Genomic DNA, 25,927 nt, shown 5'->3' with positions numbered 1-25,927 from the left:
GTTTGTTGGCAGCATTCATTAGCTGCCTCCAGTCCAGCTTGGCTGACCGAGATGATCTTTTTGCATGCCGTAATTTGAGCTGCACTTTAGCCCGGATGAGGTAGTGATCAGATCCGCAATCAGGTCCCCTCATGTCACGAACGTCCATGAGTGATGAGCGAAATCTGGCATTGATCAAAATGTAGTCCAGGATTGCTGAGTCCTTGCCAGATGGATTTCACCATGTAAGTTGATGTTTTTGAGGGTGCTGGAAATGGCTGTTTCCAATGATCAGGTTGTTAGATGCGGCAAAGGACAACAAACGTAAGCCGTTGTCATTGATCTTCCCATGGCCAAACTTGCCCATTGTTGTTTCCCAACCAGATCTGTCCATGCCAATATGGGCATTAAAGTCCCCTGCGAGGATGATCACTTCTGTCTGCGGAATTGAATCCAGCGTATGTTGGAGCTGGTTGTAGAAGTCATTCTTGGTCGGGTCCAGGCTAGTCTCAGTTGGCGCATAGGCGGAGATAATATGGGTCTTGATGGTGCCCTTGACAGTAAGGACTGCCAGGCGGTCCGATATTGGTTGGAAAGCGATCACACTACTGGTGGCCTGACCATCGACCATAAAGCCCACTCCTGCTTCTCGTTTCTCACCACCAGAGTAGAATAGCATAACCGCTTCGTTAGGTGCTGGTGGTTGGATGATCATCGTTCCAGACCCGGTGAGCCTTAATTCGGATAATGCCGCGATTGATATCTTGCACCTAAGTAGTTCTTGGGCAATGATTTCCTTTTGTCCAACATGGTGCCCCGTTCGAACATTCCATTCGCCAATGTTAATTGTTGTTATGTTGTTGTTATTTTGGTTTTTAGGAGCATTAGCAACTAAGGCCATATTGCTCCGAGAATATGCGGTGGTCATTCCCTGACCTTTCCGCATCCTCCGTATTTGGTGGTGACGGGCTCGAACCCCGGTCTAATCAAGAAGCGTGTGCTACGCACTGCTGCTCCTTCCCACCTGGCTACGGAGGCGCCAATGTTAATTGTCCTTTTTGGCGTAGTAAGCTTATTGCTGTGGCCAGTGATCCACTTCACACCAGCACCCTGGGTCCCCAGTGCTGGCGCATCGGCTACCCCGGATGCGGTAACATTGTTATAACAATGTAGTGCAGGATTGCTGAGTCCTTGCCAGATGGATTTCGCCATGTAAGTTGATATTTTTGAGGGTGCTGGAAATGGCTGTTTCCGATGATCAGGTTGCTAGATGCGGCAAAGGACAACAGACGTAGTCCGTTGTCGTTGATCTTCCCATGGCCAAACTTTCCCATTGTTGTTTCCCAACTGTCCACGGACTTATACACCTCAATCAGATCACCTCACAAGTGCCTACTTTCCAGACACTGCAATTTGTAGCACTTAAACCTTTCTTCATAAGAGCAACTCTTTGTTCCATTCACCAATCTTGTTGCCTTTCTCTGTACTCATTCCAGCAACTCTACATCCTTCCTAAATTGAGGCCTCCAGACTTGTATGCAGTACTCAAGGTATGGCCTGATCATTGCATTATAGAGTGGTAATCAATGGACACTGCAATTTGTGGACTAATGTTATTAGTGGAGTCCCTCAGGGTTCAGTATTGGGTCCATTATTGTTTTCTGTATTTATAAATGATATTGATTGATGGTATATCAAGCTTAATGTCCAAGTTTGCATACGATACAAAGGTTGGCAGGGTTGTCAAGGCAGGGTTGTCACTATGCTGCTACAACAATATCTGGAAAGGTTGAGCAGATGGGTTGAGAGGTGGCAAATGAAGTTTAACATTGACAAATGTAAAGTACTACATATGGGAAACAGCAACCCCCAGAGCAATGTATCAACTCTGTGGTACTACACTGACAGTGGTAGAGAATGAAAGGGACCTGGGGGTGGTTGTGCAGGCAGATATGAAGTTCTCTGAGCAGTGCAGACGGGCTGCAAGAGTAGCTCATGGTGTACTGTCAATGATATATAGTAAATTTTTTTTAGCAGGGATAAGGATTTGATTATTCCCTTGTATAAGGCAATGGTCAGGCCACACCTAGAGTACTGTATACAGGCCTGGAGGCCTCATTTAAAGAAGGATGTAGAGCTGCTAAAACGAGTACAGAGAAGGGCAACAAGATTAGTGAATGGAATAAAGGGGTGCTCTTACGAAGAAAGGCTTAAGTTTTGCAAATTACAGTGTCTGGAGACTAGGCACCAGCGAGGTGATCTGATAGAGGTGTATAAAGCCTTGAATGGTTTAAGCATGCTCAATGCTGATGGGATTCTTCCTCTAGCTCAGAAAAATCACCTGATAGGGCATAAATTCAAATTGAGGAAAGACAGATGTAGGATAGACGTGCGGAAATTTGCCTTTAGCCAGCGGGTGGTTGGTTGGTGGAACAGACTTCCATCCCTTTTGGTGGAGGTTGATAGCCTAAATAAGTTTAAGGCTCAGCTGGACAGGTATTTCGAACGAACAGAGGGGTGAAGTAGAAGTGGTTATTTTTTATTTTTTTATTTATTTTTTTTTTTTTTGGCTGATGCTGCATAAGCTTGCTTTCTTGCATCAAATGCCTTTGCTAATGCTAATGCTAATTATACATGTGGATAATCACCTCCTTATCCCTGCTAGCAAAATTCATATATATCATTAGCATTAGCATTAATTGAGGCATATGATGCAAGAAAGCAAGCTTATACAGCATCAGCCAAAAAAAAACAAAAAAAACTTCCTATTTCACTGATCCATTCATTCCAAACGTTTCACTAGTTCTGCTTTGAATTTATTTAAGCTATCAACTTCCACAACAACAGATGGAAGTTTGTTCCAGCAATCCCCACATGTATTCTACAACTGTCTCTCTTCAGTTTGAATCCCTCAGGTTTATAATCTGAGCAAGAGGAAGAATCCCATCATCATTGAACCTGCTCAATCCATTCAAGGCCTTATATACCTCAATCAGATCACCTCACAGGTGCCTAGTCTCCAGAAGCTGCAATTTGCGGAACTTAAGCCTTTCTTCATAAGAGCACAACTTTGTTCCCTTCACCAGTCTTGTTGATCTTCTCTGTACTCGTTCTAGCAACTCTACATCCTTCCTAAAATGAGGCTTTCAGACCTGTATGCAGTACTCAAGGTGTGGCTTGACCATTGCCTTATACAAGGGGGATAATCACCTTCTTATCATTGCTTGCAAAATTCCTGTATATCATTGATAAGACCCCATGACCTACTCTGGCAGCCTGTTTGCACTGCTCAGAAAACTTCATATCTGACTGCACAATTACCCCCAGGTCTCTTTCATTCTCCAGTACCCTGAGTGTAACACCACATAGTTGGTACATTTCTCTGGGGTTGCTACTACCCATATGCAGTACTTTGCATTTGTCAATGTTAAACTTCAGTTACCACCTCTCAGCCCATCTACCCAACATTTCCAGGTCCTGTTGTAGTAGCATACTGTCATTACTGTTATTAACAACTCTGCTAACCTGTGCATCACCTGAAATATCTGACATTAAGCTTGATTTACCTTCATCAATATCATTGATAAATATACAAAACAACAATGGGCTCAACACCGAACCCTGAGGGACACCACTAACAACATTAGTCCACGTAGAGCAGTACCTATTGATTGCCACTCTCTGTCTTCTTCCAATCAACCATCCTTTTATCCATTGTAGCAACTTGACTTTAATGCCATACTGCTCTAATTTGTAAAGTAGTCTTTCATGTGTAACAGTATCAAAAGCTTTCCTGAAATCCAAGTATATAATCAAAATTATTTTTGGCATTCAGTTCCTTTGTGACCACATCGTGGTATCCATTCAGATTGGTCAGACAAAGCTTCCCCTTGATAAACCCATGCTGTGTTTGAATTATTACTGCTGTCTTGTCTAGATGATCATGCAATGCTTCTTTAACTAGTGACTCCATTATTTTCCCTGGAACAGAAGTCAAACTGACAGATCTGTAATTAGCATGTCACCTTTGATCCCCCTTTCTGAATTTTAGATACATTTGCACATCTCCAGTCCATAGGAGGACTCCCTTGAGTCCAAGGATGCTCTCATAATTATGGCTAAGGGTTTGCTTACTTCTTTTGCCATCTCCTTTAATATAACTGGGTAGATCCCATCTATCCCAGGTGCCTTTCTTATGTTTAACTTCAGCAATTTGTCCTCCACTTTGCTCTCAGTTATTATAAAATCATTTAACTCCCTGTTAGAGTTTGATAAACATCTGGCCAGTGGCGTAGGAACGCCTTGGCATTGGGGCAGGTGCCAAGGGCACCGACAGGAGAAGGGCGCCACTGACAGACTACATCAATACAGTGTCAAGCTATTTCGACATCCGAGGCTAGCTTATGAAATAGCACCCCTCGATGATGTCAGATCAAGATGACAGCACAGAGAGGGTGAAAATTAATTTTCACACGGTGATTCAAGCCTGCATGCATCTTTACATCTGAGTACATACTGCATAGCGTCATAGATCTGTTTGCTGTCCAGAATGTAACTTTGAAGGGACCAATCAGGCAATCGCTTCATCAGCGCATGTTTGGATGCATAGTAGTTTGCAATTCACGCATTGTGCACAAACCGAATAAGTTATAAGTTATAACTTATTCGGTTTTGTGATTGTATTTTATAAACAGGCAATCGTGAATATTGTGATTTATAATTTAAATAAAACAATAAAGGCCAAATTAATTTTAGACATGCCACCAAAGAAAAAAAGTGGAAAGACTGCATAAAGAGGAAATTAGAAAAGAACATTCCTCTAGTTTACAAAACTGGCTTAAAATAAGCCACTCCAAACCTGAAAGTGACGAAGAAAACGAATGTGATTTGAATGAAGATGAAACAAATGACGATGCCACTGAAATGGAAGTCCAAGAAAAGCTCAAACAGTTAAGTTATTTTAAAAGAATTAGAAAGTGTGGACAATACCAACAACAGTTGGCAGAAGAAAATGATGGTAGCAATAATATTAACATGGAACATGTAAGTTTGAATTTTAATGATCCGACCACATGGAACTTTAATGCCCACAAAAACAGATCTTTTATGGTGAAACACGGTCCCAAACATATAGTCTTAAATACGTATTCTGTCACTAATGGCGGATGTTTCAATAATTCGTTGAAATACAAAAATGAAGGTATTGAAAAAAAAAAAGAGAGGAAATGGTTATTTTATTGCAAAAACAAAGATGCAATATATTGTTTTCCGTGCCTCTTATTTGTATCTGACACAAACAATGTTCCATTTTGCAGCTCAAATAATTTAAGCTGCAATTGGTAACATTTAGATTGGTAACATCTAAATCCAACCATTCTTTTTCATGAGAATTCATTACAACACATAAACAATTTCACAAAATGGAAATTATTAGAACAGGGTCTTCAAAAAGGTGGACTAATTGACGACGCTGTACAAGAAGCAAAATTTCGAAATGGTGTCATATATTGAAAATAATATTGAAATGTATACTGTTCTGTGCTGAAAACAATTTGGCATTTCATGGACACGCTAGTAATTATCGATACCAAAGGAAAAAATTGTGGCGTATTTTTAAATTTGATAAAATTTGTCAGTCAATTTGACGTTGGTATGAAAAATGCTCTGGAATCACATATTAAACACCACACTAATTATTTATCTCCAGAAATTCAGAATGAATTTATTAATTTATTAGCAACAAAAGTACAAAGTGAAATAATTTTAAAAATAACTAAATGCAATAAGGCAAAATATGTTAAGAGTAAGAGTTTTATATCTGTATAATATCGGTGTGGATTCACCACAGATAACTCTTAAGAAAAAACTATGATAGTAGTGTGGGTGGCATTATTTCCTCATATTGTGCTCGATGATAGGCCAATAGCTTTGAAACGGTGCTGGTTCACTTCCACGAAACAACAGATGACCGCTTGTCGGGATTAGCATTAGCATTAGCATTAGTAGAGGCATTTGATGCAAGAAAGCAAGCTTATGCAGCATCAGCCAAAAAAAAAAAAAAAAAAAAAAAAGTAACATAAATAAATAAAAATAACCACTTCCACTTCACCCCTCTGTTCGTTCGAAATACCTGTCCAGCTGAGCCTTAAACTTATTTAAGTTTATTAAGGATATAGGAAACCACTCTCTTCTAAATCTCTAACAGGATGCTTACAATAGAAGGTTGACCAGAGCCTATTGTCCGAATGGTTAATACACCTTGGTCTGCTCACTGGCTATGGATACACAGAAAGTAGTTGACCAGCTTGACTTCTCGGTATGTGGGACAGATAATCGGATAGATTTAGGGGTCCCACTGAGTTGCAGATAGTAATCTCTTTATCGTTTAATTCGGACGTAACAACAGCACTATTGCTTGCTTGATTGAAGGCCATGGGTGTGAACGATGTGTACCCAGTTAAGTCTCATAATGCAGTCGTTATATGGAAAATTTTCGTTTCCATAAAACGAAGAAATAAAAAAAATTCAGCAAAGAATAAAATTCTATTTAGTGAATTCTAAAAAAATTCGGTATAAAGAAAACATTTATCTCTAAATAGAAACAAGAAACATTCGCTATAAAGAAGTTTGTTAAACAGAGGTCTGACTGTAGTTATTATTTATTATGATTTTACCAATCATCGAAATAAGGCGCATAGCCACGAATATGCCAAGGGCACCGAAAACCTAGCTACGCCTCTGCATCTGGCCCTCTCCTTGAATAATTCCTCATGTGTGAATGCAGATGCAAAATACATATAGCTTGGCAGCTATCTGAGAATGATCATCTACAATAAAACCATTGATATCAGGTGGACCAATCTGATTCATCCCCTTCCTTTTAATGTTTATATAAGTAAAGAAGTCTTTGCTGTTTTTCTTTGCATCCTTTGCCAGAGATTTTTCAAAATTTGCCTTCACTTGCCTAACCTCCTTTGTGATTTGATTACAGACCAACTTGTATCAACCATAGGCTTCTGTGTCGCCTGACTATTTATGTGCATCCCACGTATTTTTCTTCTCTGCCATGAGTCTCATTAGTTCATCTGACATCCATTTGGGCCTAAACTTAGATCAGTATTTCTTAGTTGGAACAAAAAGCCTAGTAGCTTCCAAAATTACTTCCTTGAATGCTTCCCATTTAGAATTTGCTTTTGGTAATATCATCAGTTGGTTCTACTGTATAGAACCTAAAAAATCTCCGAGACCACTGTACTTGCCTTTACGAAAACAAAACCCTTCCGCTTTACCTCTGATGGTAGTTACATCTTTAAGTAAATCCCACATCAGTACACTGTGATCACTGCCACCTTGTGGTTCCTTTATCTGTAAATTCTTAGTGCATGAATAATCACTGCTGATAATCAGATCAAGAGTGTTACTCCCTCTTGTTGCCTCTCTATCATTGACAATACCCCACAAGCTACTCTTGCAGCCTGTCTGCACTGCTCAGAAAACTTCATATTTGACTTCACAATTATTTCCAGGTCTTTTTCATTCTCCACTATCCTGAGTGTAGTACCACACAGTTGGTATGTTACTCAGGGGTTACTGCTACCTATATGCAGTACTTTGCATTTGTCAATGTTATACTTTGGTGGCCACCTCTCAGCCCATCTGCTCAACTAGAATATTGAGTTACCTAGAGAAGAGCAATTGAGGAATTGGTGGTGGATATTTGAAAAGTTGAAGTTACTTGTGCAGGGGGAGGTTTCTCAGACTGAAAGGTGGAATGCAATATGCTATCATAAGCCTAATGATGAATAGGATTTGCAATTACTGGAGGTAGGTTATCAAGGGAAAAATTAATATTAATATACATTAATATTAAAGTCATTTACACAGAGTGAGTAGTTCTTTAGAAGAAAATTAATGAATGAAAAGAAAAATCCAGTTTTTTTAAATGCAGAGGAAATAGTAAACATTGGAAAGAACTGAACAGTCAAGCTAGAAGTGAATTTGGAAAGGAAAGTGCAGCCACCAAGACAGTCTCTGACACTAGTTTCAAATAAACACTAAAGATAAAGATAAATACCAAAGATGAGCTAAACACTGAAGATAAAGTGGATTGAAACAAACACTATATTATCATCTGTTACATATGAAAAAAAATCAAAGTGCGAATTTTTATTGAACCTCAATGAATACACAAGTTGTTAAACTCTGTATTGAAGAATCCTAACATAATTGAAAAGAGGCATTTTGATTGGCTTTAAAAATGTAAAACACAATTTTTTGAAAACAGTACACATCCAGATTGTGAGACAATGGTGAATGACACGTTGGAGAAGTTCAGAAAACTAGGCTGCAGTTTAATTGTTAAGGTACACTTCTTGCACTCTCTCATTTCAACTATTTACTAGAAAATTTAGATAGTTTAAGAGCAAGGGAAGATGGGTTCCACCAGGATATAAAAGAACTGTAGAAAATTTACCCTGGGGGATGGAATCAATATGATAGCCAATTACTGGTGGTTACTAAAGAGAAGAACAGCCAACTAGCTGCCCGAGAAAGTCAAAAAGGCACAATTTTAACCTAGTATAATAGATAAGAAATCCAGATTGTAGTCATCTATGCTTGGCAGAAGGATGTGGCTTTTGATATATTTTTTATGTATTTTTTTTCTGTATTTTCTATATAAAAAATAACCTTTTGTAAAATTGTAAAAATTCTAAATAAACCAAAATCATCTCCGCCAATATATATATTGGCGGAGATGATTTTATATATATTTCCTTTTAAAATTTCCAGAAATCTCTAATAAGTATAAATTAGTATAAGTATAAAAAAAGTCTACAATCAAGTTACAAATGGGGTTGGGAACACTAAGATAGATTATGTGAAATTTTTGCTAAGAACAAAAAGAAAAGTAACAAAGATTTCTTTGCTTATTCTAACACTAGAAGGAAAAGAATGAACCACATTAGTCCACTATGCATGAATGGTATAACTGTTGTTTATCCTGTGCAAGTTGCTTTAATGTCTAATGGTGCTTGTGGTGTGAATGGGGTTAATGATTAATGACAGTAATCAGGGTTTGCTACTCTTTCTCATATCATTTTGACACTACTAATACTGATATCGATAATGGTATTGCAAGTTTCACATCAAAAATTATCTGGTGATATTAACGTGGACAGGGTTATTAATAACAAGAACCAACAAGGAATGCTGCTGCAACAAAACTTAGACAAATTATACAATTTCTGGGAGAAAAAAAAATGGTTAAGCACATAATACTAATAAATGCAAGGTTCTGGGTCATAAGTAATCTTGAGAATTGGTAACCATAACAGATGTTGAGGATGAAAAGGCCCTAATGGTTCAGGCTAACAGGAAGTTCTCTCAAGAATGTAATAAAGCTGCTAGGATAGTGTTTGTGATACCTCAATGATATATGGAAGTTTTCCAGTTTTTTCCCTTATTAATTCTAAAATCCGTCTGGTTCACTTGCAGGGTTTTGTATTGATATTGGGTTTCAGAATAAAGAATATCATTATGATTAATAATACTGTTTTACAGAAATTATACTGGGTCCACATGATATTCATATTTTTGTTTATGTTTCTTAACAATAAACAAAAAAATATTTGTAGATCCCACTTCCTTGAAACAAAATTAACTTGCTGTAAACATTTATGGATTAATAATGATTCTATTTTTAATTTTAATTTACTTTAAATTGAATTTAGATAGAGATTTTGTAGGTTATTACTTAGTATCGGTAAGGGTATCAAATTCACGTGTGGACAGGTTTTGCAGCTCCCGCGAATGCAAAGTTTTTAATTATACTTAGCCGCTTTATTGACTTAATTGTTAGATTAAATTATTTTCTATAAGTAGCTTATAGACCATGGATTATTTTGAATTTAGATAGTGCGATTTGGAAAGTAAATAATACCTCGTGTCCATAGATTAACCGTTCGTAACTTCACCATTGTTATACGATACAAAGTGTGCTAGCGTAAGGTTTAAAGGAAAACTAGATAGCGAGTATAGTAGTATCAATTAATCAGTAAAATTTATTAATCTTATTAAATTTCATTGTCAATTGAATTGTACTTTTTTAACTAAATAAATATAGCGACCTAGTTATTACAAACGTAATATCATATATTAATACATATAAGTTTACAGGGGATAAAAAAGTCATATAATGTAACTCAGAGATAATATGCGATACTGAAATACATATATATAGTGTATAACTGCATTGGGATATAGGTTTAGGGTTATATTTTGTATTGGAATTTTATTGAACTTCAATAGAAATCATGACTCAGAGCAGCAAAGCAAAAGGCTCAAACTAGTGGAAGTGCTGTGGCTCAGGGGAGAACTGAGGGGGGCGATTGTCCTCTGATTCACAGTATATTGAAATGCACTGCTTGTTTGATGTTTGGGGAGCAATCAGGAATGGGACATGATATTGTCGAGGGGAATGTCTTTGCGTGTGTGCGCGATGTAAGGAGTGCGAGGAAATCAGGCGCCAACTCAGCATTGTTATGGGCTTATGTGAGAACTTGAAGGACAGGGTGAATGCCCCTCAAAGGATTTAAATTGAGAGGCCCATCAAGCTCTCAGCTGCCCACATCAATGCCAGAGCTTGCACTTGAACATCATGCAACACAGTGGCAACCTCCAAGGCAGAATGCACTGGTCCAAAAGGTACTAGTTGTTGTAGGTGACTCTATTGTCAGGGGAAACAGGGAACATATTGCACAAAAAGGATAGATGAAACAGGACCAGGGTATGTCCTGTGGGATGTGCGGAAATTTGCCTTTGGCCAGCGGGTGGTTGGTTGGTGGAACCGACTTCCATCACTTGTTGTTGAAGTTGATAGCCTAAACAAATTTAAGGCTCAACTGGACAGGTATTTCGAGCAAACGGAGGGGTGAAATGGGAGTGGTGTGTTTTTTTTTTTTTTTTTTTTTGGCTGATGCTGAATAAGCTTGCTTTCTTGCATCATATGCCTCTACTAATGCTAATGCCTGCCAGGGGCAAAGGTTGATGACATTGTAGGGCAGATGTCATCCTTTAAGGGCACAAAGGATGATATTGTTTTACATGTTGGCATTGTTATGGGCTTATATCAGAGCTTGAAGGACAGGGTGGATGCCCTCCAAGGATTTAAATTCATGGGCCCATCAAGCTCTTAGCTGCCCACATCAATGCCAGAGCTTGCATTTGAACATCACACAACACAGTGGCAACCCCCAATGCAGAATCCGCTGGTCCCAAAGGAACTAGTTATTGTAGGTGACTCTATTGTCAGGGACACATGGAACATATTTTGCAAAAAGAATAGATGGAACAGGACCAGGGTATGTCTGCCAGGGGCAAAGGTTGATGATGTTTTAGGACAGATATCATCCTTTAAGGCATAAAGGGTGATATTGTTGTACACGTTGGCACTAATGATATTAAGAGTAGGAGACTGGTAGAATTACTTAACAAGTACAAGACAATGCTGAAAAAAAGCTGTGAGTTAGGGTTAAATTTGAAAGTGTCTGCAATTCTGTCCAGACACAATAGGAGGGAGTACAAGACACTATGAGCTACTCTTGCAGACCGTTTGCACTGCTCAGAAAACTTCATATCTGCCTGCACAATTATGCCCAGGTCCTTTTCATTCTCTACCACTGTCAGTGTGGTACCACAGAGTTGACACATCACTCTGGATTACGCTGCCAACCATTGTATCGTCTACAAACTTGGACATTAAGCCTGATATATCATCATCAATATCATTTATAAATACAGAAAACAACAATGGTCCCAACACTGAACCCTGAGGGACTCCACTAATAACAATAGTCCATGAAGAGCAGTGTCCATTGATTACCACTCTCTGTCTTCTCCCACTCAACCATCCCTTTATCCACAACAGCAATTTGCCTCCAGTGCCACACAGCTCCAACTTGTGCAGCAGCCTTCCATGTGCAACAGTGTCAAAGGCTTTTCTAAGATCAAAATATATGATATCAGTTATTCTTTGCATCCAGTTCCTTTGTGACTATATCATAGTATCCAATCAAATTAGTCAGACAAGACCTGCCCTTAACAAAACCATGCTGTGTCTGAGCTATAACTGAATTCTTGTCTAGATGATCCTGCAGTGCTTCTTTAATCAGTGCCTCCATTAATTTCCCTGGAACAGAAGTTAAACTAACAGGTCTGTAATTACCCGTGTCTCCCTTTGATCCTCCTTTGTGGATTGGGGTCACATTTGCACATCTCCAGTCCACGGGTACCTCCCCTGAGTCCAGCGAAGCTCGCATAATTATGGCTAAGGGTTTGCTTACTTCCTTTGCCACCTCCTTTAATATAACTGGATAGATTCCATCCAAACCAGGTGCCTTTCTTGTGTTTATCTTCAACAATTTCTTCTCCACTTTACTCTCAGTTATTACAAGATTATCTAGCTTACTGCCAGAGTTGAATACACCTCTGGCATTCCCCTCTCTGAATAACTCCTCCTTTGCATCCTTTGCCAAAGATTTCTCATAATCTGCCTCCCCTTGCCTAATCTCCTTTTTAACTTGGTTACAGATCAACTTATATCTATCATAGGCTTCTGTGTCACATGTTAATTTTTCTTCTCTGTCACATGTATGATTAGTTCATCTGACATTCATTTAGGCCTAAATCTTGAACAATATTTCTTAGTTGGTATGAAAAGCCTAGTAGCTTCCAAGATTAATTCTTTGAATGCTTCCTATTTTGAATTTGCTGTTGGTAACATGATCAATTGGTTCCACCGTATAGAATTTAAATACTGTCTCAGACCACCATAGTCACCTTTACGAAAGCAAAAACCCTTCCCTTTACCCTTGATGGTAGTTACCTCGCTGGACCTCGGAGGGTGATACGACTAATTACAGACCAGTTAGTTTAACTTCTGTTCCGGGTAAAATAATGGAGTCACTGGTTAAAGATGCATTGCAGGGTCATCTAGACAAGACTGCAGCATTAATTCAGACACAGCATGAGTTTGTTAAGGGAAAGTCTTGTCTGACAAATTTGATAGGATATTATGATGTGGTTACAAAGGAACTGGATGCAAAAAATAATTTTGATATCATATATTTGGATTTCAGGAAAGCTTTTGACACTGTTGTGCATGGAAGACTATTGTACAAATTGGAGCAGAATGGTATTAAGGGTAAGTTGCTACAATGGATAAAAGGATGGTTAAGTGGGAGAAGACAGAGGGTGGTAATCAATGGGTGCTACTCTTCATGGACTAATGTTATTAGTGGAGTCCCACAGGGTTCGGTGTTGGGTCCACTGTTGTTTTGTATATTTATCAATGATATTGATGAAAGTATATCAGGCTTAATGTCGAAGTTTGCAGATGACACAAAGGTTGGCAGGGTTGTTAATGACAGTAATGGCAGTGTGCTACTGCAACAGGATCTAGATAATTTGGGCAGATGGGCTAAGTAGTGGCAACTGAAGTTTAACCTTGACAAATGCAAAGTGCTGCATATGGGTAGAAGTAACCCCAGAGAAACGTACCATCTGTGTGGTACTACACTTAAGGTGGTAGAAAATGAAAAAGACCTGGGAATAATTGTGCAGACAGATATGAAGTTTTCTGAGCAATGCAGACAGGCTGCCAGGGCAGGTCATGGGGTTTTGTCAATGATATATAGGAATTTTGCTAGTAGGGAAAAGGAGGTGATTGTCCCTCTGTATAACGCAATGATCAGGCCACGCCTTGAGTTCTGCATACAGGTCTGGAAGCCTCATTTAGGAAGGATGTAGATTTGCTTGAGCGTGTACAGAGAAGGGCAACAAGATTGGTGAGGGGAATGAAGGGATCCTCTTACCAAGAGAGGCTTAAGTTCTGCAAATTGCAGTGGCTGGAGACTAGGCACCTGCACGGTGATCTGATTAAGGTGTATAAGGCCTTGAATGGGTTGAGCACGCTGAATTCTGATGGGATCCTTCCACTTGTTCAGATTACGAACCTAAGGGGGCATAAATTCAAATTAAGAAAAAACAGATGTAGAATAGATGTGCGGAAATTTACCTTTAGCCGGCGGGTGGTTAATTGCTGGAACAAACTTCCATCTGTCATTGTGGAAGTTGATAGGTTGAATAAATTTAAGGAGGAACTGGACAAGCATTTGGAGGGAATGGTGTGATTTTTTTTTTTTTGGCTGATGCTGCATAAGCTCATACACGTGCTTTCTTGCATCACATGTCACTACTACTACACGCCTACTCTCATTTTTCCTTTCCCAGTGCTTATGTCACAACAAACAGACTCAACATTGCATTGTCCACCCACATCAATTGGATGTACTTTCTTAGATTTTATGTGTTTCTTAACGAACACCATAACCCCTCCTCCATTCCTGTCCTGTCTATCCTTTCTGTACACATTGTAGTCCCCAAATTCCAGTTCTGCACTGCTTATATCTGTGTGACACCATGTCTCTGATATCCCAACAATATCTGCCTTTGATGTCTTGACTAGCACATCAAGCTCATCGAATTTATTAACTATACTCCTAGCATTGGTGTACATGCAAGTATACATTGTCAGGCCACACCTTGAGTACTGTATACAGGTCTGGAGGCCTCATTTCAAGAAGGATGTAGAGCTGCTGGAACGAGTACAGAGAGGGGCAACAAGATTAGTGAATGGAACAAAGGGTTGCTCTTATGAAGAAAGGGTTTAGTTTTGCAAATTACAGTGTCTGGAGTCTAGGCACCGACGAGGTGATCTGATAGAGGTGTATAAAGCCTTGAATTGTTTGCTCTTGAATCGCTTGAATGGCATGCTCAATGCCGATGGGATTCTTTCTCTTGCTCAGATTAATCACCTGAGAGGGTATAAATTCAAATTGAGGAAAGACATGTAGGATAGGTGTGCGGAAATTTGCCTTTAACTAGCAGGTAGTTGGTTGGTGGAACAGATTTCCATCCCTTGTTGTGGAAGTTGATAGCCTAAAAAAATTTAAGGCTCAGCTGGACAGGTATTTCGAATGGACGAAGGGGTGAAATGGGAGTGGTTTTTTTTTTTTTTTGGCTGATGCTGCATAAGCGCTTTCTTTCTTGCATCATATGCCTCTACTAATGCTAATGCACCTGTTTCTACTCTTAGTTTCCCTAACACAGCCCATGTATTGACTTGTTCCACTATGACTCCCAGCAGTCTTGGAAATTCCCATTGCCTTGCTTTCCAGGCTGCTGCTCAATTGCATTTCAATAGAAGTAGTGCAAAAATCACTTTTACCTATGCCAGCAACTTTTTTTTTTTTTTTTTATGTGAACCCCAAACACAAGCGGTATTAGAAACTATAGTACTTGGTACCATGCTTGGGTTGGAGGTTGACAAGACGAAAGAAGATATTTGTTGACATTGGACTTGAACTTTTGTAGATTGTAATTTTCAGGAAATACGTATGAAGGAAGGTTGTTCCTGAAAACGGCAGTTGAATGAATAAATGAGGAAGATGAAAAGTTGGTTCTGTGGGTTTGTAGTTGGACAGTAAATGGATTTTGGCTGGTGGCTGAATGTGATCGGACTGTTTTGAAAGAGAGAGAGAGAGCGGGAATTATAGAAGCCAATTCAGAAGAACAGTGCCCATGGAAGTATCTGTAGAAGAGGCATGCAGCAGAAACAGTACGTCTATGAGAAAGCGAGTGGAGAGACTCTGTTAGAGATGAATCATTAATTAACCTAACTGCCCTCTTTTGAATGGAATCAAGAAGCCTGAGAGAGGCTTTGGGGGCACCACCCCAGATGTGGGAACAATATTCCATGGCAGGGCGGATTTGCGATTTATACAGAATGAGCAACTGTTTGGAAGAAAAGTAACGCCGAGAGCAAAAGAGAAAACCAAGTTTTTTAGATACAGAGGAAGCAATATTTGTAATGTGCTTGTGACAAGAGAGATTAGAAGTCAGGGTAATCCCCAAAAGAGAGATATTATTTTGCCTAGAAATCGGAGTGTCACTAAAGATAAGCATAGGAGCAGAAGAATCCTTTTTGCGAGATATAAGACAAGACTGAGTTTTAGAAGGGTTGAAATCAATTAAGTTGTCTTTGCCCCACTGGAGAATTACCTGAAGATCGGCATTTAAGGAATTGGTAGAAGATTTTTGAGAAGGTGAAGCTGATTGAGCAGGACAAGGTTTCTCAAAATGGAAAGTGGAATGCAATGTGCTATCATCGGCAAAACTTTGGATAGGATTTCCAGTCAATGGAAGAAGGTCATTAATATACAAGAGGTAAAGAGTGGGGGAATGAACTGAACCTTGGGGGGACACCGGCATTAGTGGAGAAGTTAGAAGACATTAGTGGAGACGTTAGAAGACAGAGAGCCATCTACCATCACTCTCAGTGAGCGATCAGAGAGAAAACTGGATAACCAATTACTAAAAACAGTTGGCAAACCATAAGATGGAAGCTTGTTTAGAAGACCTTTAAGCCAAAGATGATCAAAAGCCTTTGAGATGTCAAGAGCAACTACTTGTGTTTCACTGAACCTTTCCATTGAAGTAGTCCATAAATGGATAACATAAGCCAGAATATCACCAGTGGATCGACACTGACGGAATCCATACTGGCGATCGTTGATCAGACGGAAGGTTTCTAGGTAGTTTAAGAGTTGGCGGTTAATTGATTTTTTCCATTACTTTAGAAAGAGTAGAAGTAATTGCAATGGGACGATAATTGGATGGGAGGGATTTGTCACCCTTTTTAGGAACTGGCTGGATATGAGCAAATTTCCAAGCAGAACGAAAAACACCTTTGAAATAAGAAAGTGAAAAAAGGCGGCAAAGAATAAGAGTAAGTTCAGGAGCACAGATTTTGAGAACAAGTGGAGAAATATCATCTGGACCTGGAGCTTTTTTATCATCAAGATTCATCAAAATCCTTCTGATGTCCCTTTGACCGAAGACCACAGGAGCCATTGAATGGAGCGTGTTGGGAATGGTGGGAGGTGTTTCACCAAGATCATTAATACATGAGCTGGAAGAAAAATGGGATGCTAGCAGGTCAGCTTTATCCTTGGCTGAAGTGACAACAGAACCATCTGGTTTGGACAGAGGTGGGAGCAGAGATGGGTAAAAGTTGTGGCCAATAGCTTTGGCAAGAGATCCCCCCCCCCCAATCTAGCAGTTTTCCAACCCACCTAACTCTGCCTCAATAGCTTCAGAAAATATTCTTGCACTCTTTCTATTTAAGTGTATCCCATCCCTGTAGAAGCAGTCTCTCCTTTTAACAAGCACAGACCAGGCTGAGAAGAATTCTACCCCTTGAGACTTGCAAAATCTCTCCAGGGCCGAATTGATTGACAAGGTTCTCATCATATACTCCCTCCTATCGTTTCTGGGCAGAATTGCAGACACTTTCAAATCAACCCTAACTTGCAGCTTTTTTTCAGCATTGTCTTGTACTTGTTAAGTAATTCTGCTGGTCCCCTACTCTTAATATCATTAGTGCCAATGTGTACAACAGTATCACCCTTTGTGCCCTTAAAGGATGATATCTGCCCTACAATGTCATCAACCTTTGCCCCTGCCAGAAATACCCTGGTCCTGTTCCATCTTTCCTTTTTGCACAATACGTTCCCCATTTCCCTGACAATAGAGTCACCTACAACAACTAGTTCCTTTGGGATCAGCAATGAAAAAACTAGGATATATAACAATATTCTAGCAACAACTAGAAAGTAGAATATTGTACCTTTGAAAATATGAATGCATTAGGTTGTTTTTTTAAAAGCTGTATTAAGTATATAGATATCTATTCTTAATGAACATTTTTTAATAGATATTGTGTGATATTTTGATTTTTTTTATAATAAAAAAAATCTCGTGTATGCATGCGTGAAGGAAATCATGAATTATTTCAATACGTTTACTGAAAAAAGTGAATAAGTAATTCGGAATATTCATAGATAAAATTATGAATCAAGTTAAATTTTAATACGCCTATAGTTCCATTTTTTTTATGATTTCAGAAACAGTTTAGTTTTATAAATTCAAATACACAACCAATATAAAGCTAACTTCAATGAACAAAATTTGTTGTAACATCAGTTATGAAAATTTATTAAAATAAGTTCTGTATGAGGAAAAGACAAAATTATTTTTTGTTGTTGTTTGTCAGTGTTTTGCTATATAGAGCATATCTCCTTATTCTTGTTTTATTTTAATTAATCCTTGCTAATTCAATATGGCACGTAAACATCTAGAATATTGTACCTTTGAAAATATGAATGTATTAGGTTGTTTTATCTATTCTTAATGAACATTTTTTATAGATATTGTGTGATATTTTGATTTTTTTCACTAGGCATATCATGCTGTTTTACAAATGGCAGAAAACAGACATAAATTTCCAGAGCTTTGTATACCAATGTGTGTTATTCCAGCAACAATTAGTAATAATGTACCTGGAACGGATTTTACTCTTGGTGCTGATACAGCATTAAATGAAATTACAGAGGTAATATTGCATCTTTTTTGAACTCATTGTTGCTTCATTCTAGTATTAATATTAGCCATATTGTGCAAAAAAGGCCATGGCCTTTGCTGCACACAACTCCCCCCCCCCCAAAAAAACCCCTACTTTGTGTGTTTTACTCTTAGTGTTTTACTGATCCCGCTGACTTTTGAAATTCTTCAGGCTGTCAGCCTCAGCAGTCCATGACTAATCTATAATTAATTTCAGTAAACATAGTTAAGTGCAGGGCAAAAGCCTCATGCTACGAAAGCGGTATAAAGTCATGTCAGACGATAGCCCCTTGGGTTTGCTACTTAGTGCATCGATCTCATATTCTGAAGGCATGGTCCTGAGTGCCAAGTGAGTGATCACAGAGATTTCCAAAGCAATTTGAAAGGCATCTTCTCTTCAATCAGCTGATTAAAGACAATATTAAAATCTTTTAATTTATATAATTATTTAATTTTTAACTCCTCCAAATAAAGAAGTAAGCCTTCTATCAACAAAGAAAAGACACTTTCTTCTTGTACATACTAATTTCATTAAAATACTAACTACTGACCACTTATTGTTTGGTGACTGGTGATATTGCTCCTGATTTCACATGGTGGTGCCAGTAACCTGAATATAAATCCAGTATTCAAGGAGAGAAGGAGCAAACATGGATCCTTTAATCTGAGTAACTACAAAGCATACAATCTCAGGCCTTAAAATGAGCTGTCTCAACCAAAAAAAAAAGAGTCTTCACAAGACTAACCTGCATTCCTAATCATACATACATCACCAGTGAAATCTGTTAACAGCCTAGCCACATTTCTTGCACTAAAGAACATAGAGGCCATAACAAGTACTCCTAAAATGAAATGACTTCAGGAGGCTATCAATGCTAAAAAAATAATGACCAAGCAGGATGGTGTTCTTACCCCTTACATGGAACATTATTCTCACCTTTAATCCCTCAAATCTTCCTCCAAAAGTGAAAGCTAACTATCTTTGTTGTTAAGAGTCATCTTCCATATGTTCCAAATCCACCTAGGTGTTTTAAGTGCCAGAAGTATGGGCTCTCCTAAGCAGTATATCAAGGTGTGGATGTTTGCCCATTATGTGGTTCTAAGGATCACTCCCAATCTGAATACATTACTATAACACTACAATGCACCAATTTTTAGGGTGTTCACCCTGCATATTCCAAAGCTTATGACTCCTGAAAATTTTAATTACATAGCAAAGAAAAATATATTATACCAAGAAGCATGCAAATAGATATTTAACATAATGCCTTCCAAAATGCCCATGTAGTCAAAAATGCTAAATAATTTTCAACATAGACATCTTAATTCCACCTAAAATATCCCTTTCTCAATGGGCTAGATCTTTTCTTGTGGACAGTGAGACATTGCCAGCAGCTAAAACAATGAGTACAACCAGTTTCATTAGTCCCAAGCCACCTGAAAATGCCTCTAATTCAAGAGTGTTGACAAAGGAAAAAGATTCAACTCTGCACCAAGTAAACAGACAGAAATAAACATGAATATTGATGAGAAATAAGATAATAAGGATATTGTTCTCTGACTTCATGCTGATGGCCAGATGGATGTTAGTCAGCCACTATTTCTAAAATGAGACAAATTTAAACAGGATTGAGGGAAAACAAGACATTCAACCAACCCTCTAAATCTAAAACCAAATAATGTGAAAATCATTCAGTGGAATTGCAGAGGCCTAAGAAGCACCTTAGATGAATTAAAAGATTTAACACATCGGCTATCACTACTGAACACAGGATTACATACATATATTTACTTCCCTGCAGGATCTAGCTCTGCACTGAACCTGTCCATATGTTCCACATCTATTTATTCTAGCATGGAGTGGTCAGTGCTAACTGATCTTCACAACAGTGACCACTCTGATAATTTGTAAAATACAGATGAGCACAGAATATTACAGTAACCAACAAATTACTGGAATTTTCACCTTAACTCCAGTTCCATAACCGTATTTTTGTAATTTTATAACAGAATCTTTGAAGAGAATGTTTACCCTGTTATATGGTATCAGGCAATAGTGGTAGCTATATCAACCTGGAGAAAGCTGCTTCCTTCCCAAGCAGCTATTATCTTATATCTCTCACCAGCTGTTTAGGAGAAAATCCTAGAAAAGAATGTTCACAAAAAATTTGTCTGGATTCTTGAAGACCAAGGCACTATATCACAATCAATTTGGTTTCCATTGTAACAGGTCTGCAACAGATATTCACATCAAAGCTTTAGAATACATTCAAAATGTATTCTAAACTCATGGTAACTTTTGATATTGAGAAAGCATTCCATACACCTGGAGATATGAATCCTCCAAGATTATGCAATCGTGAACTGAGAGGAACCTGCTTTGATTCATTCAGAATTATCTCCATCTCAGGACCTGAATAACATTCAGAAATGCATTTTCCACTACAAGAAGGCATACCTCAAGGACTGATTTTAAGTGCAACTCTTTTTGCATTATGCACCATTAACTTGACTTGAGACATTCCAGCTATGGTGGAAGATTACACATGAGAGCCTTGTCGATCAATTCGGCCCTGGAAAGATTGTGCAAGGCTCAAGGGGTAGAATTTTTTTCAGCCTGGAATGTACTTGTTAACAGGACAGATTGCTTCTACAGGGATGGGATACACTTAAATAGAAAGGGTGCAAGAATATTTGCTGATGCTATCGAGGCAGTGTTAGGTGGGTCGGAAAACTGCTAGCTTGGGGGGAGACAAAGACTAATGGATTAACAGTAGCCACTGGCAGAGGTGAAAGAGATTCTTGCACTGCTTCTATTGAAATGAGCAGAAGCCTGAAAAACAAGATGCAGGATATTTCAGAGACTGCTGGAAGTCATTGTGATACAAGTAAACACATGGGTTGTGTTAGGGTAGCTAAGAATAGAAACAAGTGCAGGTATACTAGCGTGTACACCAATGCTAGGAGTTTAGTAAATAAATTTGATGAATTTGAGGTATTGCTCAAAACATCAAAGGCAGATATTGTTGGGATATCAGAGACGTGGTGTCACACAGATATAAGTAATGCAGAACTGGAATTTGGGGAGTACAATGTGTATAGAAAGGATAGACAGGACAGGAGGGGAGGAGGGGTTATGCTATTAGTTAAAAAACACATAAAATCCAAGGAAGTGAAGCCAGTCGACATTGATGGACAGGGCAGTGTCGAGTCAGTTTGGTGTGACATAAGCATAGGTAAATCAAAATTGAGGGTAGGAGTGTGCTATAGGCGGCCTAATGACTCTGATGAGTATAATAAGATACTGTACAGGGAAATAGAATGGGCCAGTAAATCAGAGAGTCTTATAATGGGAGGTTTTAATTTCCCAGATATTGACTGGAATTTGTGGGTTGGTCACTCACACACTAGCAGGGCTTTTGTGGATTTATTGGATGATTGTTTTCTACACCAGCATGTTAGGGAGGCAACTAGAGGGAGTAATACTCTTGATCTGATTATCAGCAGTGATTCTTCATGCATTAGGAATCTGCAGATAAAGGAACCACTGGGTGGCAGTGATCACAGTGTGCTGAAGTGGGATTTACTCAAGGAGGTAACTACCATCAGAGGCAAAGGGAAGGGTTTTTGCTTTCGTAAAGGCGACTATGATGGTCTGAGACAGTATTTAAATTCTATACAGTGGGACCAACTGATGATGTTACCAACAGCAAATTCAAAATGGGAAGCATTCAAGGAACTAATCTTGGAAGCTACCAGGCTTTACATACCAACCAAGAAATATTGTTCAAGGTTCAGGCCTAAATGGTTGTCAGATGAACTAATGAGACATATGGCAGAGAAGAAAAATGCATGGGATACATACAAATTAATGGGTGACATGGAAGCCTATGATAGATATAAGTTAGTCTGTAACCAAGTCACAAAGGAGATTAGGCACACAAAGGCAGATTATGAGAAATCCTTGGCAAAGGACGCAAAGAAAAACAGAAAAGAGTTCTTTACCTATTTAAACTCAAGAAGGAAAGGGATGAATCAGATTGGTCCACTGATGTTGATGGTTCAACAGTTGAGGATCCTGCTCAGGTGGCTAACAATCTAAACGAGTATTTTGCATCTACATTCACACATGAGGAGTTATTCAGGAAGGGGAATGTCGTAGGTGAAGTAAACATTGGCAGTGAGCTAGATTACTTTCTAATAACTGAGAGGAAAGTGGTGGAGAAATTGCTGAGGATAAACATAAAAAAGGCACCAGGGGTGGATGGGATCTATCCAGTTATATTAAAGGAGGCAGCAAAGGAAGTAAGCAAACCCCTAGCCATAATTATGAGAGCTTCTTTGGACTCAGGGGAGGTACCCATGGACTGGAGATGTGCAAATGTAACCCCAATTCACAAAGGAGGATCAAAGGCTGACACAAGTAATTATAGACCTGTTAGTTTAACTTCGGTTCCAGGAAAATTAATGGAGGCACTGGTTAAAGAAGCACTGCAGGATCATCTGGACAAGAATTCAGTTATAGCTCAGACACAGCATGGTTTTGTTAAGGGCAGGTCTTGTCTGACCAATTTGATTGGATACTATGATGTAGTCACAAAAGAACTGGATGCAGGGAATAACTTTGATATTATATATTTGGATCTTAGAAAGGCTTTTGATACTGTTGCGCATGGAAGACTGCTGCACAAATTGGAGAAGTGTGGCATTGGAGGCAAATTGCTGCTATGGATAAAGGGATGGTTGAGTGGCAGAAGACAGAGAGTGGTAATCAATGGACACTGCTCAACGTGGACTAATGTTATTAGTGGAGTTCCTCAGGGTTCAGTGTTGGGTCCATTGTTGTTTTCTGTATTTATAAATGATATTGATGATGGTGTATCGGGCTTAATGTCCAAGTTTGCAGACGATACCAAAGTTGGCAGGGTTGTTAAGGACACTACTGATACTATGCTGCTGCAACAGGATCTGGAAAGGTTGAGCAGATGGGCTGAGAGGTGGCAAATGAAGTTTAACATTGACAAATGTAAAGTACTACATATGGGAAACAGTAACCCCAGATCAACGTATCAACTCTGTGGTACTACGCTGACAGTGGTAGAGAATGAAAAGGACCTGGGGGTAATTGTGCAGGCAGATATGAAGTTCTCTGAGCAGTGCAGACGAGCTGCAAGAGTAGCTCATGGTGTCTTGTCAATGATATACAGGAATTTTTCTAGCAGGGATAAGGATGTGATTATTCCCTTGTATAAGGCATTGGTCAGGCCACACCTTGAGTACTGTATACAGGTCTGGAGGCCTCATTTCAAGAAGGATGTAGAGCTGCTCGAACGAGTACAGAGAAGGGCAACAAGATTAGTGAATGGAACAAAGGGTTGCTCTTACGAAGAAAGGCTTAAGTTTTGCAAATTACAGAGCCTGGAGACTAGGCATCGGCGAGGTGATCTGATAGAGGTGTATAAGGCTTTGAATGGCTTGACCATGCTCAATGCTGATGGGATTCTTCCTCTTGCTCAGAATAATCACCTGAGAGGGCATAAATTCAAATTGAGGAAGGACGGATGTCGGATAGATGTGCGGAAATTTGCCTTTAGCCAGCGGGCAGTTGGTTTGTGGAATAGACTCCCATCGCTTGTTGTTGAAGTTGATAGCCTAAATAAATTTAAGGCTCAGCTGGACAGGTATTTCGAATGAACGGAGGGGTGAAATGGGAGTAGTGGTTTTTTTTTTTTTTTTTTTTTTTGGCTGATGCTGAATAAGCTTGCTTTCTTGCATCATATGCCTGTACTAATGCTAAATGCTAATATGATGATCATCTTGCTATTTCCTATAAATCATCAAGTATGGCTACCATCGAAAGACAGTTACAATTGGCAATAACTAAAATTGGAACTTGGAAAATATGCTATGCAATGGCTATTGATTAAGTTAAAAAAAAAAACTACAGCAGTATACTTCTATAAATTACAGTCTTTTCATCAGGAACCTGTTCTAAAATTGAAAGGCATAGAGATAACCATGACATATTCCATAAGACTATTACGATTAGTTTTAGACACCAAAATAAATTTTCATAGACATATTACCTACCTGTGAACTTGCATGCCTTCAGAAATTAAACATCCTTGCAGTATCCTAAATATCTTTGGGATGCTGACTGACAGTCATTATTCAATTTATACCATGCCTTAATCAGGTCACAATATGGCTATAGAGTTTCAGCTAAAACACCATCTTATGATATCTCGATACCATCCAGCACAGTGTGCTTCGATCTGCACTAGGTCCTTACAGAACCTCACCAGTTCACAGCCTGTACATTGAAGCACATGATTCCCTTCTTTACCGCAGAAGTTGGTGACTCTATTGTTAGGAGATGGGAAATATATTGTGCAAAACGTATATGTGGAATAGGACCAGGATATGTCTGCCAGGGGAAAAAGCTGATGACATTGCAGAGCAGATATTTTCTTTTAAGGCACAAAATGTGATATTGTTATACACGTTGTCACTAATGACATTGACTAGGAGATCTGCAGATTTACTTAACAAGTACAGGTCAATGTTTAAAAACAGTTGAGAGTTAGGGTTAAATTTGAAAATGTCTGCAATTCTGCCCATACACGACAGGAGGGAGTAGTATACGATGAGAACCTTTTCAATAAAATCAGCCCTGGAGAGATTGTGCAAGCCTCGTTAGGTAGAATTTTTTTCAGCGTGGTCTGTGCTTGTTAACAGGAGACTGCTTCTACAGGGATGGGACACACTTAAACAGAAAGGGTGCAAGAATATTTGCTAATGCAATCAAGGCAGTGCTAAGTGGTTCGGAAAACTTCTAGCTTTGGAGGGGGGGGGATTTACAGACTAAAAGATTAGCAGTAGCCGCAGGCAGAAGTGAAAGTGATTCTTGCACTGCTTCTATTAGAATGAGCAGCAGCCTGGAAAGAAAAGTGCTGGGGATTTCAAGGAATGCTGTGGGAGCCTCATGGAATAAGTAAATACATGGGCTGTGTTAGGGTAACTAAGAGTAAGAACAGGTATATGTACACTTGCATGTACACCAATGCTAGGAGTACTGCAAATAATAAATTTGATAAATTTGAAATGCTTGTCAAGACATCAAAGGTGGCTATTGTTATGATATCAGAGATGTGATAAGCAGTGCAGAATTGGAATTTGGGGAGTACAATGTGTACAGAAAGTATAGGCTGGGTAGGAAGGGAGTTGTTATTTAAGAAACACATAAAATCTAAGGAAGTGCATCCAGTTGACTTGGGTGGACAGTGCAATTCTGAGTTTTTGTGACATAAGCAATGAGAAATCAAAAAGGAGAGTAGCAGTGTGTTATCTTATAGGCCTAATAACTCTGATGAGTACATTGAATAGTACAGAGAAATAGAGTTAGCCAGTAAATCAGAATGTCTCATAA

At 38.9% G+C, this 25,927-nt stretch overlaps 1 protein-coding gene across 4 annotated transcripts in view; it reads left to right on the top strand.

Annotated features, from left to right (window-relative positions):
- LOC150085475 (ATP-dependent 6-phosphofructokinase-like) overlaps positions 1-25,927 on the top strand; it is a 499,449-nt gene that overhangs the window by 381,361 nt on the left and 92,161 nt on the right. For all 4 annotated transcript variants that reach the window (XM_090374056.1, XM_090374057.1, XM_090374058.1 and 1 more), the window contains one exon: positions 18,338-18,490. In XM_090374056.1, coding sequence (XP_090230182.1) covers positions 18,338-18,490 — 153 coding nt within the window. The remainder of the gene's footprint in view (positions 1-18,337; positions 18,491-25,927) is intronic.

Source organism: Mastigoproctus giganteus, chromosome 5, assembly GCF_048544385.1.
Source record: "Mastigoproctus giganteus isolate SK-2022 chromosome 5, ASM4854438v1, whole genome shotgun sequence".
In the NCBI taxonomy this organism is placed as follows: Eukaryota; Metazoa; Arthropoda; class Arachnida; order Uropygi; family Thelyphonidae; genus Mastigoproctus; species Mastigoproctus giganteus.
Note: the sequence above shows the minus strand (reverse complement) of the source record. Positions and strands in the feature narration are given on the sequence as shown.